This window comes from Hippocampus comes, unplaced genomic scaffold (assembly GCF_001891065.2).
Source record: "Hippocampus comes isolate QL1 unplaced genomic scaffold, H_comes_QL1_v1.1 scaffold93, whole genome shotgun sequence".
Taxonomy (NCBI): Eukaryota; Metazoa; Chordata; class Actinopteri; order Syngnathiformes; family Syngnathidae; genus Hippocampus; species Hippocampus comes.
This window is the reverse complement of record NW_017805481.1, coordinates 886,386-907,382: the sequence shown is the minus strand read 5'-3', so window position 1 is coordinate 907,382 and position 20,997 is coordinate 886,386. Positions and strand designations below refer to the sequence as shown.

The window sequence follows — 20,997 nt, the reverse complement described above, 5'->3', positions numbered from 1 at the left end:
ATCAAGCATCTGTCGATCTCACTGCTGTTGCTTAACAGGACTAATTTGGCTAGTTTTTGGTCAGGCATTAGCGCCCCAATACCGACTAAGTTCGCTTTTTAGGAAAGCTGACATCGGAGTCGTCTAATATATTGCCGTCAAAGACCGGAATGAATCTCCATACTCAAAGCCCACCTTCACTCAAAGAGAGCCGAGGAACAGGAAACAGTACCGCACACAAACACACACAGCTCGAGCGACAACAATAATCATGTTAGAAGAAAAAAAAAAAAAAGACAAAAAAACTTTCCTATGGAACAGTAAGTGCAATGTGCTTTGTTTTTATATTGACTGAGAACAAATGATATATATTTTTTAAAAAAGAAATTAAACGTTACACTGAAAAGGTTTGCGGAATAGCGAAAGGAACAAACAAACAAAACCCAGATCGGACGAGCGACGGCGCAAAGACGAGCCGGCTCGTTAAGGAGAACTCAAAACGAGAGAGCTCTGATCTGGAAATTTCCATAACGACCTCCTCAGCCCCGCCCCGTAATTTGTGCTCTGACCATACAAGCTCAAAGACTCCGACTGAACGGAGCAATCGTCAGTGACCTTGAAAGGAATACTGTCCAATAGCTCATCAGTTGTTTATTTTGTTTTTTTTCGCCCATGTCGACTGAATATCTTTTTTTTTTCCTCTTGTAATTTATTGATTTCAATTGCATATCAGGACTCACTTGTTAAATGAGTGTATTTGTGTTGTTGATGTTGCCATAGAGAACACACATATGGGTCGATTATGTTTGGTTGCATTGATTGGATACGGTTTGTTCTTTTTTTTTTTTTTAATTTTATTTTTTTCCTCCATTATCGGATTAGTTGCAGTTTTTTAAAGTGTATGCCGATTTTAGACTTAGATTCTTTTCGTTCCAATCAAACTGTGTTCGATTGTGTTTGTAAAAGTCTGTGGTAGCTTTTGTTGCAACATAAAAATAATTTAAACAGAAAAAAAATGTCAAAATAGCGCCGACAAACTTGTATTATTTGGGCGACTTTAAGCTTGTAGTTTTAACTTATTGTTAACTTAAAAACTATTTATTATGATTATTATTATTATTATTGCCTCGTATGAAGTATGTTTTGTGTATATTTATGGTTTATTTTGTTACATTTGCAAGGTTAAAAGATTTTTAAGTTCTTTTGCCAAAATTGTGGTTACACCATTTCGGGGTTTTTTTTCCGGGGAGAAAAAAAAAAATTTAAAAACAAAAACAAGGGGGACAACTAGAAAAACAGCTTTAGAAGTTCGATTTGGAAAACGTTCTCCATAGTCAAAGAATGCACTGCTATATTTAACTAATTGAACTGTATAAACATACATGCTGTGTGCTAGATGTTATGCCTTTACTGCCTGTGTTCTGTTTGTCTTGTTCAATGAGAAAAAAAAAATCTTTTAATTATTTAACCTAATCACAGTCTTGTTTTTTTTGTTTGTTTTGCTTTGTTTTTTCAACCGCTCAGTCTGAGACATGGGGCAGCCCCACCGCCAGCCCTCTCGTTTCTTTTGAGGCATCGATCCAGAAGGAGGCGGGGTTGTCCCTCACAAGATGATTTCCTGTCCGCGCTTGTCTAAAAAAGGGACATTAGGGAGCGTTTTTTTTTTTTTTAAAACGAGCGCCTACACTCTTTTGTGCAAGGAGAATGTTTGCTTGGCGCCCATAAAATGAGCAGGGATTCTGGGTCGAGAGCTTGTTTATCGATGAATGACAAGCGGGCAGGGAAAGTCTTGTTTGAAAGGGGCGAGCGGTTCTTCTGTTTCTCAACCAACTGTGTTTTGTGTCTATTTATTTAGAAGAGGGGACTCAGTATATTATTAGTGATGTTTTTCTTACATTTTTCCTGGAAATGGTAGAACAAACTCAAAAAAACAAACAAAAAAAAGGTGAAAACGATCAAAAGTAGTGGAATACAAACACTCATACATACTTCCAGACATGACCAAATGAGCAATGAGAAACGAACAAGAAAAAAAAAAAAAATACAAGTAAAACCTTTCAGTTTAGTCTAGAATATTTACTACTGGGATTTCAGCTGAAGACGCTTGAAGACTTTTTCATGGAGTTGTTTAATTATTTGTACTTTACATGCCAGAAAAAAAAAAAAAAAAAGAAATAAAACTTACAAATATGAGTGGGCCCCATTTTGTTGACTGAACAAAGAATATCGCGTTTGTCGTTTCCTCGATGACAAAGATTCACCGGTGGTAAGAACGTGCAAACTCTGGATGATGTATAAAGTTGAACCTTGGTCACTTTGAAAACAACAATAAAACACAAACTAAAGTGGGAGTGTGTCAGTTCCAGATATGAGTGATGATCCCCATTTCATGACTAAATCATAACTCCATATGGGAGAAGAAAAAAAAAATTGGCCAAAAAAATGGGGTATGTCAAAGATACAAATATTTTGTTGACTGACCAAATACACCAAACTGTCATTTATGCCTTAACTATGGTTCAATTATGAATGAAAGTTTTTCTGAAATAGAAAGTTGAGCCTCAATTAGCAAACAAACTGACTTAGCATACATGCCAACTCCTTTTCGCAGAATTTATTTACGTTGCCGCATTTCTCTCAAATGACCACAAACGCATGTAAAAAGCTCACACGTATTTATTGAACACAGTGAAATCGTCGCGCGGCGGCTCCTTCGCCACTTCCTGTTGCCGTGGCGACGTGGTCCCTTGGTGAACACTGCAAGAGGAGCACAAACACGTTCACGTTGGCACTCCTTGTTGTCGGAATCAAACTGCTTCGCTGGGTGTCAAATCCCCGTCGGGGTTTCAATTTCCGAGGACTAAGCGCTCACCGGCAACCGGGACACTTTGCGTGCTTTTCTCAGCATTGACAGCGGGCTATTGTATTAGATCGAGAATTATGACGACAACAGCGCCACCATAAGCAAGGCAAAAACATTCAAGGACGAGACTCAAGAAACATTTTTTTTTTTCCTTTTAACAATGAATGACACCGACTGGCATGTTGTGAGATTTCAGTAGGATTTAGTACAAAACACCACATGATTAATGGAAAGATGAAAATGGAAAATTAGCGCTCACAGGACCAAACGACATCCGTGAAAAGGGTGCCCGAGTGCGGCATGCAGTGGCGCGAATCCCGTTATGAACAAGTATTACAACTATCAATTGTGCATTTGGACACTAAATTCTTGTGGCGTGGCACAAGCTACTATGGCGTTACAGCAACAAAGTCACGAGCGTGCATGCGGTCATTGATTATAGTTAACAAAGACAACTTTGGCTCCAGACGACTGCAGTGCGGCATTTCAACGCTGCCAAATGCTTCCGTGACATTGAATTCATTTTTGTCCCATTATTGACGTCGTGAACTCTTAGAAAGATGCCATTACCTTGCCTCTGCTGCGGTCCTGCTTGTTCTTCAAACACAGAAAGGAGAAAGCCAAAACGGCGCACGAACCCGTTCCCTCGCCATCAAATGCCGAGACGCGCGATACGCTCGCGTAAGCGTGTCGACTGCAGCTGCGTTTCATTTTAATTCGGTTGAGCTTCGTGCTTAACTCATTCACTCCCAAAGACGTTTTGAAACGTCTTTTCAGACTTGGTCCAGAATTGGCTGGTACCGAATGAGTTAAGAAGTTGACAGGACTGGTTTCAAGTAAGAGCGATAAAACGTGCAAAGCCAAAGACTGCAGCACATGCATTCTTGCATGGGATGACTTTGCGATTAAAATATTACTCACAGGTTGGGTCGGTTTTAAAGTTCTGTATGCAGCATGGGGTCCAGGGTCCTGGGGTCCTGGCAGAGGGCGGGAGTGGTGAACTCCATTAAGTACTCGCAGCGACTGGGCTCTGTCGTGGACGTGACGACAGTCTCCTTCCCGCATTTTAGCTTGACCTGCCAGACAAACCCCAAAATTGATATCAAATTCTGTTGTATTGTTTCTCGCCCCTTGCCCCGCCCACTTCTGCTAAAGCGCTCAAAGACTAACCGTGGTGGCTCTGTTGGGACCTTGCCAGCATCCCAATCCATTCTCGTACTTCATCACGGTGTAGACGTTCCCCTCGGGACCGTCCCAATGACCCCAGGTCCTTAGAACAAAAACAGTCAGACGTTGCCAAGACAAGCCAAGCGTTTAACGCAGGCCTTTTTTGCATTACCCTAAACTGGTTTCTGAGCCGCCCATCTTGGGTTTCTGGGTTACTTGTTTGAATGGGCACAGCCTGTAGATGTATCTGGAAAAAAAAACAAAAAAAACACATTTTAGTGCCAAACAACACCAAACCCCGCCCCCCCCCCCAAAAAAAACATGCTGGCACATACTCGCTTGTAGGTAGGTCATAGCACTGATTGTAGAGGTAGGCAAACTCAGCACTGGGTCCAAAGTCTGAGGATGTTTCCTTTTCAAGGCTCCTGTAGAAAAACATGCATAGTAAGATGGAGCGCGGCTGAATCAGGGTGGATTCATACCACAGACTTCAAGTGGCATCGTTCAGATGGTTTTGCTGTTAATTGGAAAAATTGGGATGTGGCATGGCAGCGTAAATAGAAGAGGAAAAAAAAACACACCAGCTTTTACGTGCAGTTAGGGGATCAGTACATGAGGGTTATCTCATGTTTTCAACGTAAACAAAGACGGATTGGAAATATGTCAACAGTAGATGGAACGCGACTCAAAATTGAACAAATAAATCTGAAACAGGCACTGAATTGGAATGGAGCACTTGGACCTGCAGTTGTAAATCCAGCCGGACACGTCGCAAAAGGCACATTAGCATTCCTGGAAAAGACGCCGCCCGCCCGGCCGTCCGTCGTATTCCGAGTATAGTACTTACTTCAACTGATCATCCAGTTCCCGGAGGGCTCGCTCGGTCTCATCAAACTGCTCTCTCGCCTTCTGGGCAGCTAGCACAGCAAACATGCTATATTCAATTACGAGGGCTAGGCCTTTATGGGGGAACTGAATGCACACAACATTAAGTACGCCTACGCCATCTAATGAGATCAGATAGTTTGCCCGTGGCCGCTTACTGCACCGTTTCATACGAAAAGGCATTTCCATGCTGGGTCATTCAAAGCAAAGTCATAAAACATTACGGAGAGTACACGCCATGTTCCTAACATCACACAAGGTGTAATTTGTGCATTTATATGAGGTCTAATGGGTCAAATTAACTGACATTTTATACCTTCCCAGTTTTATACGGATCAAATTTCCTCTGGTGGGATAACCCCCAAAAAAAGCCAGCAAAAAATACTTTAGATCAGTGGTGTCGAACATACGGCCCGCGGGCCGGAACCGGTCCCCAAGGAAGTTCAATCTGGCCCACAAAATAATTTAAAAGTAACAAAATGCATTGAAGACCCAAAATGAATATTTTTAATAAAATGCAATTCATGGATTGTCCGCTAGGGGAAACCCGTTTTGATCCGTGTAGAAGACAACATTGTTTCGATCAGAGAAGAAAACAGCAGTCTCAATCTGTCACTGAGACAGACCCAACACAGCAGATGGTATCAATGCACCAATGCTTCTTTATACCAAAACAAAGGAAAGACATGATATTTTGGTTATTTATAGCAGAGTATGGTATAATGCTCTGTGGTACTGTATGTGTTTGGTAAAAGTCTACAACACACACGACGATCAATACGTAAGATATATTCAGGTATGCAACGAGTCATACTTACCATCAATGAGGTTCTGCGTTTCTTCGTCGTAGGGCGGCATCGTCCCTTCGTCCTCGTCATCCTTCTTTGCTTGTACCGCAGGAGGTCTCTGTGTGAATAGCGTGCACACACACACACGAAGTGAGTCAGGGGAATCAACTTTACTCAGGTCGTGCAGCACAAGCTCCAGACGTTTACGTTGTAGTCGGCGTCATCCGGATCGTCGTCATCTTCCTCCTCCTCATCGTCCTCCTCCTCCTGATCATCATCATTGTCGTCATCTTCTTCTGGGATTTCGCCCTCAGAGTAATGCTCAGAGTCATTGTCGGGGAGCGGTTCCCTCGTCTCCCCGTGCGGCGTCTCCACTTGGGACTGCTGCCAAGAAAGGTCCACGTTACCAGACAGGAGCCTCGTACCGAGAAAGCGCGCCATTGGTGGGGGTGTCATTGCCTTACCTCGGAGATGTATTTGTCTTTTATGTCCTTCCAGACAGCCTCGAACGCCACCGTGTCGACTTTGTCCACGCCTCCCAAAAGGCCCTGTGCACAATTTTAAAGACAAACATGACATTAACTGTCAGTATGTAGTTACTGCCTTTTGGGGAAGGGTGGTGGGGGGGGGCTTTCTTTCATCCATTTTTTTTTTTTACTCCACTCATCCTCACTATATCATCATAAACACAAAGGAGGCTGGTGTATATTAGCTCGGGTTTATTTTGCCCATATTGTTGGTGGATTTAACAGATTTAAATACTGAACATGTTGTACCATGAAATAGCTTTTCGGTGTCAGCTTATTATATGCAATACATCTACGTTCACACTGCATATCGGAGTTTTTCATGTGGTGTGAACACTGCTATTTCATGCACTGCACAAGCGGCCAATCAGGAAGCTCACTGAAGCCAAAACGAATCGAGGAGCCATTGCTTATGTTAAGTGTGTATCATGTCGCGCAAGTCACTCACCACAATAAATACGACAAGGACTAGTTTCAACTGCAACTTAGTGACCAGAAAAGGCGAATGAGGCAAACTGTACCACTACTCTTTTCTTCTTTTGCCTTTGGATGCCCTGTGGCACAATACTGCCACTCTCAGGCCAGTCTTGGTACAACAACAGGTAGTTTTGTGAACGTGGTGTGCTGGCCACCACACGATGGAAGAGCAGTCAGAACAGAACAAACACACTTGCCCATTTCTATTATTCAAATGATAAAAACCATTGCGTGTGTGTGTGTGTGTGTGTGTGGTGCTCAAACTTTCTTTTTTTGTTACCTGAGCCTCCGTTTCAGTGAAAGAACCATCGGAATCTGTGTCAAGCTCACTGTGGGACTGGAGCTCAGTCAAGGAGACGCTGAAATTAACATCAATTTGATGAGTGAATCAAACCATTAAAGTATAATCTTACAAAACAAAGTCATCTAAAATATAGGCGGGAAATAGGGTCAGGAGTCCACAAATATTACATATGCGGTCACGATAAATTATTTTTGGCGTCATTACGGTTTGTGTGTTGATACTTACAAGCCATCGCCGTCATCATCCAGTTCAAGAAACACCTCAGCCATTCGAGCGTTGTCCTTCTCTGCGCGTATTGCAGCCTTCTCATCTGCAACAAACAATGACATGAAATATGAATAAATAATGACCCGATTCATGCGAAGCTGCCACATGCGACACAGATGGGGCTTACTTTCCCAAGCCTTGAGATGGCGCTCTTTAGCTTCTTTCTCGGGCTCCTCTGCCGCTTCCTTCACCGTTCGCAGAGCCTCCACCTTCTCCTCCAGTTGTTTCTTACTGGCCTCCAGGTCAAATGCTTTGGCCTGCCAGGACAAATTCGCCCATATATTCAAACATGACGATGTGTTAACTAAACGAGAAAGACATTGGCTACGTGCTTTGTCATGGGATAATCATAATTCAGAATAATAAAACCTGTATGTCATTTTTTGCAATTTGGTTTTTCATTTCCATCTGCACCTTTTTTTCTTCCAGACCCCTCTTGGCCTCCTGAATGAGTTGCTGTTTGAGAATGAAGCCCTCCTTTGCAATCTCAGCCAGTTTTTGCAGAACCTCCTTCTCCTTGCGCCCCAACTCCCTATGAACAGACAAGAGCATTTTAAATTGGGGAACCTCTAACAACCTATTCATACCTATCAAATTTGAGCATTTTCCTCCCTTTCCACCAAAGTCAACTACGGCCCAATTATCAGATGCTTCTCAAACAACATACGAATACTTTTTTTTTTCTTCTTCATGTTGCATTTTTTGTCTGATGCAACTTAGTATCCTCAGAAAAATACAGTAATCGTTTTACAGAAAGGTTTCAGATTGATATCTCCTCCCCAAGATGTGTGAAAAACAGTTGGGCAGAATGTCAGTGGCGATATCGTTACGCTTGTGGTGTGTCATGTTGGCAGTCTTGAACGCACCACACATTAAAAGAGCAATCATCACTCACATGGCGCTTAGAATTTTCTAAAAATGGTTAATTTGTCACAAAATGATTATGCGTGGACCAGTATAGTCACACTTACCGGCAGGTGTTTGGGCAGCTAGCACCGCTGTTGAACTCATCTGTTGCATCACAGCAGTCTGTCAAGGGCAAGTTTTCATTTAGCATAAATCGTGACCAGCTGTGTCAAAAAAGGAAAACGAAAGAACGAACTAAGTGATCTTACCGCAAACACCATCATTGATGCGGGACGACGGGATGAAGACTGGTCGATGGCCCGCGTTAGTGCAATGGAAGCTGCCATTGGGGCAAGCCGGAGTGCCTGCAAGTGAACAAATGAGTCTGATGTTTCAAATGCAATTTGGAAGGGGCGGAAGGCTGCCGGATATACAAACCTGGCTCATCCGAACCATCCTGACAGTCACAGTAGTCATCATTTACCCTGTCAAAGGGAATTGTGCGGGAGCCGTCCAAGCAAGTAAATGGTTTTCCCTCCACGTAGAAGTGCTTTTCTGTTGGACAATACAATAGAGCGATTTCCAATTATCCAAGGAGACAGACAGAAAGCTTCACACTGGTGGTACTTATGAGTGCCACAATTTATGGGCTTTTGCAGTCAAGAGCCTTAGCTCTGTTAATTTTTTGGTTTGTTGTTGTGCGCAAATATGTTAACTCAGTAGGGCCTGAAGATTTTATTTATTTGCTTGCTTTTGTGAAGACCGATTCTAATTCTGATATTTGGCGGGGAAAAAATCTGAGGACCGCTTAAATCGGCCACTTTGTGGTTCCTGAATGCTTATCAAGACTATTCATTTCAACATGCCATCTTTCTGCAACAGATACCGGAAGGAGACATACTTGGGGAACGTAGTTCCTCAAAATGATGACGACAGCACATGTATCAAATACGATGCAATTACTCTGTCACTTAATAAATAGTAGACGTCATTTTGGGATGAACTCAAAAATGCACGCACTTCGACACTAAGCAGTTAAATTCCATTAGTCCACCACTAGATGACACTACATTCTATACGCTGTACCTTTAAACCGTTATTGTACAGTGCTGTATGTTGGTGTTTTCTTTTCGGGGTGAGGGGAACTGCATTCGTGGCATTTCAATTCATTTCAATCAGGAATATTAATTTCGAATGCTCCCTTCTTACTTGACAGCGATACACCGCGGGGGCGTTGAACTTCCACGGCCGAGACCGCAGCACTCAGCAACAGCAGAGAGATCAGGCTCTGACAAGCGATCGCCATATTTCTGCTTCTGTTCTCTGTCGAAAACAGATAGCAATTAGACGTAGAATTAAAACACAACGGGACCAGTCATTGAAAATGGATGGTGTCTGACGTCACGTCAGGCAATAAGGAGCAAGATCAAAACGATTCTATGTGAGCGAGGTGTGCAGGGATTAAAAAAATGCTAAAACTACCGAAATTCAATTCAAACCAACGATGGAACTCGTTTGGCTTCAAGCGAAAACGTCGTGACATACGAAAAAAAATAATGTAAAAAGGCAAACGTACCCATCACGTTCTTTCCTTCCCTCGAGAAGGCAGGCTAATAGATGCCTGTAGCCTAACCTCGCGCCGCAGTTCCGTAAAGACGCACTGCGCATGCTTATGGACCCGCCCTACTGTTTTAAAAGCATATGATTGGTTGGTATTTGATCACATGGATAACTGTGATTGGTTAAATTCGTGACATCTGCTCGCTATTTCATCGAATTGTCTTTTGAGGTACATACCGATTGGCCGAGAGAGGTGTCACTCAAGGCGCTGCAGCCATCTCGTGGCAGTTAATAGTTTACCTGGAGTATGATTTAAAAAAGGTCATATTAGATATTCAGCATGTTATCTTCTAAAAAAAAAAAATATATATATATATATGCTAATACATAATGCAGGGGTAGTATGGTGTTTGCAATACTATACGTAGTATATTTGACCATAAATAGACAAAAGAAAAATTACATTAGAAACCATGTAATATAAAAATCGACCTTTATTGTATTTCTAACACACTTTACAGTACCGAACAGTGAAATAAAAAGGAATATATATATATATGCTTATTAAATGTGTTTAGTCACAAAATGACACCTCGGCTCTTTTAAGAGGAAAAAAACTTTCATAAAAATAATATAATAAAAAATAACCGGACACATTTTACACGTTACAGCGAGATCATTTACAAATATTACAATCATTTCATGTTGTTTTACCCCCTTGTATAATTTCTCCTGCTTTTGTGACACACACACACACACACACACACACACACACACACACACACACACACACACATGAATTAAAGCTAACAAAAAATACTCTTTAGAGGGAGTCAGTCTGCATCGCTCCAACCTGACAGGCAGGCTATTGGTTAAAGTTACTAAGAAACAAGAGAAGGTGACAGTGCTAGAAATGGTCAAGAAAAATAAGGACACACTTCGAACGTGTCACATCCTGCATGACTACAGTATAGCCGCTCAAGTTTTGACTTTACAAGTGATTAATTACTTCCCACATGGCCAGTCGATAAGCGTATGGCTCGCTTTGACTCTACATTGTACAATGTGGGTTTGTGATTTGGCCCAGTAGAATATCATCATTGACGGTAACCCCCTCCCACCCCCCAGCACAGACCACACACACAACTTGAAACTCTGCCTCTGAGCCTGGTGAAATAAAGTGCTGGTACACGTATATCTGAACAATAAAGAGGTGACAGTACAGGCAAACTAGAACATACTGAAGAATCGTAGTTTGTGGCCTGCAGGGTCTTTATATTGTTCAATCATTTACAATGCAATATACATTATATACACAAGTAATTATGCTTACACCTACATCCACATGTGATTCTTTGTTTTTTTTTCCTTCCACCCACCAACTACCAGAATGATATAAAAATAAACTGTACACAAACTGTTCAAAGAAAACACTTCCCGTGGTTTTCTTTTTCATCATTTTTAAAAAGAATGGCAGCAATCAATCCACTGAATAATCTTATTAATAAGAAATAATTTGCTACAGTATCGTGTTTGTATGGCAATTAAATAGTAACTTTTTTTATATAGCTATATGACATCACAAGAAGAAGCCATCAGAAAAGAAAAATAGTTTTGACTGTAAGTGAACAGGCAAGTGCATATGGGAATGTTGCGTTGATGCTTGTTATTCCATATTCCCGCGGTTACACACATACACGAGGAAGAGCTCTGTTTCTGACCAGCAGAACCTGCTCTCCACCACCTCTCACCATCAATGGCTTTTTACTCGAGGAAAACTACGTTCGTTGAAAAAAAAAAAAAAAAAAGTGGACAACGATACATTGAACAACATTTTAGGCATTCTTGCCCTCTCACACTGCCAAGCAACTAGAAATAAGTCATTCAAAAGCAGGGTACACACTGGCCGATTTTTGACCAGGGATGGTGCTAGACCGGGGCTAAGGGAGGCTAAAGCCCCATCAGAAATCAGTTATGCGTCCCAGCATTTTAGTTGCTATTCTAAAATAGATTTATAAATAATTTTCCCAGGCCCCTTATGTCTCGGTCAACGCCCTCTTTAGCCCTGGAAGAGAAAATATCCGGGAGCTGTGCCTGATTTGCGCTGCTCTTTTCGTGCGTGGTGTACAGTCAACCCCTTGCTACTTGCAGGGGATAGCGAATGGGTCGGTGAACATCCGCGCATAATTGATGTCCATTGAAACGCATTTGGGGAGTTGAAAGTGGCGGTAATGAGGAAAAAAAAATCCTGGACAAAACAATAAGCTAGGCTAACTGTTAGCTTATCTGGTAACTACAAACTATTCCTCATCATTTTTATTGTGGTGAATGAACTGTGAGACACACACGATACAAACACTCAACATAACCAGCAGTCCAACTGACTTTCTGACTTTTGCTTACTTACGTCAGAAAGACACAATTCAGCCCGATTATCGGTATGTGTGTACCCGGCTTAAATGCTCGTTAAAATACAACAATTATTCCATCTACATGGTTGCTGTAATGTAGTGACTTTTAACAACAACAACAACAAAAAAAAAAAAACACATTCTTTATGTTTGGTAAGAGCACAGCCACAGCATACTGTATATAAGTGACCGATGCAATGAGACAAGCATATAGACATCTTAAAAATATAGTAGAATATCTGCTAATATTCCTCTCCATATAGCGGCAAGTATGAATCCTGCTTCTGACATTAAGGCAAAAACAAACAAACAAAAAAAAAACATAAAAAGGACTATAGACCTTTTTCAGTGACCACCTCTGCTTGGTATTATCTTCACTCCCGAATGAATAAGGTAACGTGGCCGTAGACGTGGTCTGATCTTAAAAACAAAAAACAATCTACAAGGGATTTCCACACGAACTCTCCTGAATTCCTTTTTCCCCCCATAACCTGCACTCATCTACTTTGGTGATCATTATATGAGGACTTAAACACAGTGCGAGTGAGCGCGGCGCAAAACGTGATCCGCCGATGGCATAATAACCGCCCCCCCCCACCCCCTTCCTCCCACTGTTAACTAGAAATTAAAGGCAAAATGTATGCGCCGAAGCATCGCATGGCTTATTGTAGGAAAGAAATTAGTCAGTGGTTGCGGCGGCGGTAGTAGTGGTGGGCATTGCTCTGTTATACCAGCAGAAGAGCAACAAAGGAAGACTTGACAGCTTAAAACATGTCACCACGGACACACCACAATAGCATGGACAGTAGCTTCCACGAGAGACAATCAAAAGTGAGACCAAAAAGCACACACGCGTACGTACAACTCCTGTCCCACAATGCATTGCTTCACCGCAGCTCTCCATTCGGGAGGCTGGGGAGTCAGAAAGGCACAGAGCCATCTTCTAGCTAAGCGCTCTCCTCGTAAAGGGGTACGGGACCGGGGGCACCCCCCACCCCACCAACGTCCGTCCATATTCCCCCACCGACGTCCAACTTCCTTATTTTTCTTTTCCGACAGAAATGGAAAAAAACTGAAATAAATAAAGTTGCTCGCGTTGCTGAGGAGAACAGTTCCTGTTGGGATTTGACTGAACGTGAAAATTGCTAAGACCGAACGTTCCCATTTAGAGATGGCTTTTTCCAAAACAAAAACAAGAAACAAATCGTTGTTAGTGATCCCTTGTGTTAATGCACGCATACAAACATAGAGTCAAGTGTGCGTTTGCAAGAAAACAGCAGCCCGGGTCGTGGAGGGCAGGGGTGCTGCAATGCTCAATTGTTCTGCATATATGCACGCGTGCACACGCGTAGCGTCGCTGCATTCGGAGTGACTTAACGTGTGTTTATTTGTGTGCATTCCAGTCCCAGAGTGCTACACCATCTTGTCCACTGCTCACTACTTCGCATCTACAGTTGCTGTGTGATGAACTCCTCTCGAGTCCCTTTTTGAAAAATAGATTTAAAGGTCTTTATTGACACTGTTCTTGGTTTGGCCTCGTGTAAGGAGGAAAACTGATCACATGTGCAAGTGAGGAGGGCTCCGTGAAGAGCAACACTCATGTGTCGTCGGCTTGCGAAGAAGAATCCTCCTCTTCCTCTACAGGACTGGTGTCAGAAAGTCTCTCCCCCTTTGACTTGGTCTCCAACTCGTCTTTGGGCTCCTCGCCCTGCTCTTCCTCCTCCATTGCCACCTCCTCGTCGTCCTCCTCCTCCTCGATGATGTCCTCGTTTTCCTCCTCTTCTTCTTCAGCCAGGACGTCCTCTTCGTCGTCGTCCTTGGCTCTCTCGTCGCCGTCTTGCGCCACGTGGTTGGGGCACGCCGCGGTGTCCCGCTCGTTGCACTCCACCTGAGAACCGTCGTCTAGTGTGAGTTCAAACTGGAACTTGTCCACGCAGGCGTTGAGCTCCTTGTCCTGGCACACGGGAGGAGGCGACGGGCTCTGCGGGATGGTACTCTGGTACCAGTCCCTGTTGTCCTCCAGAGTGTCCAGGATGTCCTGGGCGTCGGGGTGCACCAGGTCCCCCCAGGTCTCCCAAAGAGGGTGGACGATGTAGTCAATGAAGCCAACCTACACACACAGGGGATACATGTTGCTTAGGCCAGTGAAAATGTAGATGTCATACTCAGTTGTGGAAATATAGCGTTGAAATGTTTACCAACATTTCATTTTTTCAGAAATTCTTTTTGGGGGGCGGGGGGTGGCTAAAATGGCTTGTGACGCACTATAGAGTCCGACATGAATCACTCCTCTCCCAGTACATGAGTACCGTATTGGCCCGAATATAAGACGGTGTTTTTTGCATTGAAATAAGACTGATAAAGTGGGGGTCGTCTTATATTCAGGGTCTAGACATTATACCCATTCACGACGCTAGATGGCGCCAGATATCATTGAAGCGAATGCTGAACTTGACTTCCCAGGCCAAAGTGAACCCCTGCCACAAAGAATAAAAATAAAAATAGCGGTAGCACAAAGAAGAAAAATAAAAAAATTGCGGTAAAAAAGAAAAGAGAAGAAAAGAACAGAAGCGATAACAGAAAATGGAGAAACGTAGTGACAATCTGGAGGAAATTGGGTCGAAGATTGGCCAGGTTAACCAGCAGCTAAGGAGAAGTTATGAAATTTACATTTCAAAAACCAGAAGCCATCCATTTACGAATGTGATTGCACTTTAGATTTGAATGAGGCAAAATAACATGCTCTTTCTCTCAAATATATTGTTATAATCATTTGTTTCAGATGTACTCTAATTATTTTCTGTATAAAAATTAATTTGGTGTTCATAAAGTCTTTTTTCAAGCTTGAGTCTTGAAAAAGAGGGGGTCGTCTTATAATCAGGGCCATCTTATATTCGTGCCAATACGGTATTTGAGCCCCCGTTTCGAGCAGTGGTTATCTGGCGTACTTGCGACATACAGTTAGCCAGCTAGCGATGCTAACACCCCGACGATGCATCTACACTTAGGACAGTCCGCCGGCATGTCCGCTTTAGAGTGCCTCGATGTCAGCTGCGAGTGCGTAAACGCAGAGAAAAGCAGAAGAGTGCTGTTGAGTCCAACAGCATGTAGAGTGCCTTGTTGTTCTAGCGCGGAAATGCCGCTTGATGACCTGGCGGGAGGTTTGATGCAGATCTATATTTGTGGTTCAAACATGTAGTTATGTATAGATAGAAAGAAAGACGCTAAACAATGCAGCGGTCATTTCTACAGGTTGCAGCAGTGGTATTTGATTGAAAGTCGACAAATGAGCGGGATGTGCTTTGAGCACATTCTGTGGACAAACTCACAGCATTTGAGTAGGGGAAGAATTGCTTGATTTTTTTTTTTTTTGTGTGTGATTTTGACTCATTTTAGACACATTTTTTAAATTATTCAAATGTGGCATCTATGTACCCCAACACTTTTCTCTGTGATATGTCAAATTTAGAAGATATTTATTTTCTCTTTCTTGGGACTAAGAATTCTGACTTTTGTGGAAAAAAAAAATGCACTCATCTCCCAGCTCTATATGGAAGTATGTTCTGATCTCCATCAAGACTTTATTTTTGACCCACGGGTCACTCTGGTATACCTTACCCTAGAATCCAAACAGGAAGGAGACTTTTTTTTAGCTGCCACTGTTCATGAATTAAAGCGTCTCTGTCATTTGGACTCCGTAACAAATTAACATTAACAACGTAGGAGGATGACTATTGCCTTCCCAGATGACAGATCACTCTCTGTACACAGTGTACAGTAATAATAATAATAATACTGCTTTTAGCAAGCCGCCTCAGCATGGACGGCAGCTACCATCTGCCCAGTGGTGCCGGAGTCCATCGCCACACACCAACTGTATTAACGACGAGATGGCTGACCTGACTCTTTTCCACCGAGGCGGTGTGCTTGTCGCACATGGGGCTGATCTCCATCCCTCGCTCCCTCTCCTTGTCGCCTTGCCTGAAGAACTCCTCCATGATTCTCTCTGTCCATTGTCGATACACGGCCAGAGGCTTGGTTGGGTTGCTCAAGTCGGCGCAGTGCACCATGTTCCTCAACACCTGCGCGGACACAATCGACGAGTTCTTTGCTTTGAGATGTTACCTCGTGATTCCCCCCCGCCCCCCCACTAACCACATGACGCAATGTGTCAAGTGTGGGGGGGGGGGGTGAAAAGCGTGCGCGCATGGCTGCCTGCCGCCTCCGGGTTGAGATGTCAAGGTCCCTCGAGCTCGGCGCACATAATAACGAGCGGCTGAGTCTTTCATTAAAGTGTTGCCCCGCGATATGTTGACAAAGTAGATCAAACTGAGCAAACTGAGATCAAATTGAAAATGTGCTGTGGGGAAGAGGATCAGGATCTCACAGCTGTCTGGAATCTGAAGGCACAAAATATTTGAGAAGGGCTCTTTTTTGAAGTTTGAGGCATTTTGTCTTCGCTAGTAACGAATAGCCATGATGTTCTTGTTTATTACATCATCCCCAGTCAGGTTTTCTTGAAATAAACTCACTCAAAATACAAGCAGGAGCAAATCAGAGTGAAAAGAAACATTTTGCTAAGATTATTTTACTCGATAATGCCTTTTTGTTTTCAGTTTCTTGCTTTGTTGAACTTTCTTTCGCTAGCTAACCGCCAATCGGTGTGGCCAATTGTCATTGATTCGCAGACGCCATTTTGTATACTAGCGAGCAACGGCTCATTCATTCAAATCATTATCTGAGAAGCACGACGACAACAATCTATTCATTAGTCACCATTCCAGAGGTTGATTTTTACTTCGGTTTGTTCCTGCTTTTATTATGTTGGGCAAGGTTGGCGTCGATGTGCATTTTGTTTCTTGAAAACCCTGACGGTGGATGGTCAGATTTTTCTGCCACGTTGATTATGTAATAAGGTGCCAAAGTAATGGTCTTGATTTATGGTCAGGACAAGAATGAAATCATTTCACTGTTATGAATGACTCTTTCACATGATGACTTATTTAGATCGATGGTCAGTCTAAATATACGGTGACAGAGCATCCGAGTGCCTCAATGTAATGCAACTGGTGTGGAAACGGTAGTAATGATCGGAACTAATGATCCACACCACAGAATCACGCTCATCTAGATGTGGGAGTGGCCAATGGGATGTTCGGAGAGCTCCGCCCCCTAGTCCGCCTTCCGTTCCCACCTGTATCCGATCGGTGTAGTGGTCCAGTAGCAGAACTCCCGAGCTTGTCACTTTCTTGGTTTCCACCATCGTTTTGAGGTCTGCCAGCAGGCTCATGTGTTTGGACATATCTGTGGCCAAAACCTGCACACACACATTTTCACTGATTATTTTTAGCGAGGGGATGATGTTTTACGGGTCATGAGCGTGGGTGGGGAACAAAAAAAAGTCACCATATCAATGACAAGTTTTCTCAGGCTTTGTCTCTGCCTCTTGCTGAGGTTCTGGAAGATGTCACAGTTGTCCTCATGAAGCAGCTTGAAGCCCACAGCCAGGTGATGGTTTTCCAGAACTGACTCGTCATTGTACATCAGAGCGAGTTCGGAGTCTGCAGGGTGTAACGCAGATGATATCTTGTACTCGCCAAATACTTCATATATTTAAAATCAAACTAAAACTAATACTAAAATTGATAAACCATAAATTAAAACAAAGCACTTTCGCAAAAAATAAAAACTAATAAAAAACCAAACTCAAATTAAGATGAACTCAATTTAAAAAACCAAAAGTCAAAACGAAATAAAAACTGACCATGTTGAAAAATCCCAAACTATTATCATCCTGAAGTGATGATGTGTTTGTCTGTCGTGTCATGCACATGCGTCTCTACTCACTGGTATTTATGAGGAACTGGTTGGACACTCCTGGATGGTCCACATCGTGGATGGCGGCCGCAAATAACGCAGCCAAAATCTCTAGATCAGTGAACACAGCCTGCCAAGGAACAAAGAAATAACACACGAGTGTCCTCTCCGAATGGGCCAATTGTGGACTTTACCGACTGTGATATGTTTAGCCATTAAGCATTTAGCGATATTTACATCTAGAGCCGGCGTAGACAGCAGTACGTGCGTGGACTGAGTGACATCTGCGGCGTGGAGGCTGTTGTGGTAGGCCACGTTGGCATGGTAATGGTCCTCCAGCGTCATCACATAGGTGACAAACGTATCCACTGGGATCCGAAAGGTCTTCAGGAGATCTCGCTCCTGTAGCCGGGAAGCAGCCAGTGTCAGTCATTGTCAACCCGCGTTGCTTATTGTGGCAAGCTAATAGTTTGTCTCGTGTGTTTTTGTTGTTATCTGTCACACAGTTTCACCCTTTAGCTAATGCTAAGGAAGTTAGCAGTTGCTTCTAACCGTGTTTGGACTGCAGTGTAGGCTACTGCCACTTATTCAATTACTCAAACATACAGACTACACGGTTTTAGAGCAGACTTTCCATCTCTCTGCCGGCGATATAGCGTAGCATTATTTATCACTCCCTCACGCGATAGCGGTGAAGTCACATGATCGTAAATATCTGGATTGAAAAAAAAAAAAAACACTTCTGGGGCATCAATACAAAACAATCAAATAAAAAATAAGAAGTAGAGTAACTGACTGTGCCTTCCTGTGCTTCGAAGAAGAATATGTCAGAGTAGCAGCTCGTGCTGCATCTAAACCAATCCTAGTCAACTCATAAGGAGTGTGTTTTAACCAGTGGCGGGCTGTGAATTTGGAAGCGGGCCATCGGTAGGGACTTACTTGATTCAACACTACCGCTATGACGTCACAATTACAGCAACCATCAATTTAAAAAAACAACTTACAGCCCACCATAACTCACAAAGGGAAGGCTGCCCTGATATTACAAGCAACTAAGCAGTCTTTCATTGGTGCATCGACTTCCGCACCTGGAAGATGGCAAACATAATGCAGCTCAGGGGTCTGTTGTTCGAGAACTCTGCCACACGAAAGATATTAAGGCCCCACTTGTTCAAGTCATTCAGCTCCTGAAGACAAAGCATCATTGCAAGCGAGATCAAAACACAATTAATACAACCGGACAGGAAATGAAAAAGTGAAAATTTTTTGGGGGGGAGAAAGCTCGAGAAATTAGCGTCGAGTGATTGTTTGTTTACTCTCCACTCACTCTGGCTAACGCATCCTCGTGTTCAGTCTTGACGCCGAAGCGAGGCAAGGTGGAGTTTGAAAGGCTGGAACTGTGCGTGAGTTTCTTCACGCCGCTGATGTGACACATGGGCTTGTCTCGCTCCCTCAAGGTCGGGGACGGGATCTCCACCTCGTTTTGCTTATCTGCCGGAGAGAGGATTTCAGTCCGGTTAGTTGCCGGCAGGGATTGGAGCCTTATTACGGAAAGCCGCGTGCAGAGGTTCGACTTACCTAGAAAGGTAGTGGAGATGTATTCAGACACCTGGTTCCCTGAGCGACTCATCTCTGACAAATGGGACAACTCCCTGTTCAGCATCCTCTTGAACTGAAGAGAGCGCAAACATATTGTTCATCGGATTTGGTGAGAGGCTCGAGACTTGACGGCGCTAGAAAACCCTTCGATGACATACAGAGGTCAAATCGTTTTAAGCATTGCTGTTATAAATGTGAACGGCATCGAGTATATTTTTAAACGAATTGTCGTTCCATGCGATCCTTTTCTTGATGTTTGAAGATTTGCGACGTTCCATTTCTCGGGGGTTCACGGGGTTACATCGCCAGGTGTCTGGTTATGATGTCAACAAATAGCTTTGAAAAGGATTGGGGGTTTTTTTTGGCTCACTTTTATTTTTCGTGGCTATTCTTTCGAGTTATACAGTGAAACTCCTCTACAACGAAACCTACATGGGCGAAAATGCCTTCTAGTGTGAAAAAAAATTTCATGCATGAAAGCAATTCCCACTTTTCCCCTTGTGTGTGTGTGTGTGTGTGTGTGTGTGTGTGTGTGTGTGTGTGTGTGTTTACATCTGAGATAAAATTTGCTACAGTGAAAAGCCCCCTGTTGTGAAATATTTCTTGCTGCAAACATGATTTCGTTGTAGAGAAGTTTCACTGTATTTAAAGTTGAGTTTTTGGTAGTTGAATAAATACTAAGTTTGGAAATACCTTTGAAAATGAATCATTGTGTTGATTGATCGTGGTCTCAATGTCTATCAAAATAATCATGATTATTGCGGGGGGGGGGGGTTCCAATAATCACTCAGCCCGAAGTCACACCTACAGTGAACTTGAACTGGGTCTCATTCATAACTCATTTGTATCTTTTTTTTTCCCCCAAACCCTTTTGCTCATAAAATAAAGACCACAAAAGACAAAGTATTTACTCGGGTTATTATTTATCCTTGTAAGGAGTTCAACAACATTGTCAATCTTTGTGAAGGTGTAAATTTTGATACAGGCCTTGACCCGGATTTCATGAGATTGTGCAGGTGAAGAGTTCTCTTAGTGTACATCCAGAATATACTGTATATATTTAAAGCTCACAAAGAGCGAAACCACCCTTCTTTTGAGTCACACGCGTTGAATTCAATCATCATGATGATCATCACTGCGTCCTTATTCACAAACGGTGAGAAAATCAATTAGAATTCATGACACCTTTTTTTCCCCCCCACACAATAATAATCCATTGCATGATAGTGATGGCCATCTACTGTTGTGCAATATCAATCTGGTTGCTTTTATCATTGTTGCATTTTCCCTCAAAGATGTTTTCACACCTTGTATCAAGCAAGCTTTTTTTTTTAATTATGATTAGTAGAAGGTAAAAGCAAAAGCATGTCTGAATGCCGAAGGCACAATGCGATGTCCTACTGACCGATCCCTCACACAAAACAATCTCTTAGGCAACCCGTGCGAGCGGTTGCCGTGGCAACTCCTTCCTCGCAGCCAGTCACTTGATGCGAGAGCGCTGGCTTGC

The 20,997-nt window shown here is 42.9% G+C and overlaps 2 protein-coding genes across 5 annotated transcripts in view; both read right to left on the bottom strand.

Moving 5' to 3' along the window:
• Window positions 1-638: 638 nt before the first annotated feature.
• Window positions 639-9,780, bottom strand: prkcsh (PRKCSH beta subunit of glucosidase II). 2 transcript variants are annotated; one of them, XM_019875804.1, is made up of 18 exons: window positions 9,680-9,780; window positions 9,313-9,426; window positions 8,542-8,658; window positions 8,373-8,468; window positions 8,229-8,286; window positions 7,672-7,789; window positions 7,385-7,514; window positions 7,216-7,300; window positions 6,967-7,045; window positions 6,147-6,230; window positions 5,890-6,066; window positions 5,713-5,800; window positions 4,857-4,926; window positions 4,345-4,434; window positions 4,182-4,256; window positions 4,013-4,112; window positions 3,764-3,918; window positions 639-2,736 (listed from the first exon to the last, which is right to left on the bottom strand). In XM_019875804.1, exons 1-17 carry the CDS (start codon window positions 9,681-9,683, stop codon window positions 3,778-3,780), a joined length of 1,626 nt encoding a protein of 541 aa, XP_019731363.1. In that variant the 5' UTR covers window positions 9,684-9,780; the 3' UTR covers window positions 639-2,736; window positions 3,764-3,777. The 2 variants fall into 2 exon arrangements, with proteins under 2 accessions (XP_019731363.1, XP_019731366.1); XM_019875807.1 differs by having other exon boundaries at window positions 5,890-6,063.
• Window positions 9,781-12,188: 2,408 nt separating this feature from the next.
• pde4a (phosphodiesterase 4A, cAMP-specific) overlaps window positions 12,189-20,997 on the bottom strand; it is a 52,891-nt gene continuing 44,082 nt past the window's right edge. For all 3 annotated transcript variants that reach the window (XM_019875797.1, XM_019875798.1, XM_019875799.1), the window contains 9 exons: window positions 19,470-19,563; window positions 19,219-19,382; window positions 18,980-19,078; window positions 18,129-18,293; window positions 17,922-18,021; window positions 17,481-17,635; window positions 17,269-17,391; window positions 15,974-16,156; window positions 12,189-14,184 (listed from right to left, as the gene is read on the bottom strand). In XM_019875797.1, the coding sequence (XP_019731356.1) occupies window positions 13,672-14,184; window positions 15,974-16,156; window positions 17,269-17,391; window positions 17,481-17,635; window positions 17,922-18,021; window positions 18,129-18,293; window positions 18,980-19,078; window positions 19,219-19,382; window positions 19,470-19,563 (1,596 nt within the window). In that variant the 3' untranslated portion in view covers window positions 12,189-13,671. The remainder of the gene's footprint in view (window positions 14,185-15,973; window positions 16,157-17,268; window positions 17,392-17,480; window positions 17,636-17,921; window positions 18,022-18,128; window positions 18,294-18,979; window positions 19,079-19,218; window positions 19,383-19,469; window positions 19,564-20,997) is intronic.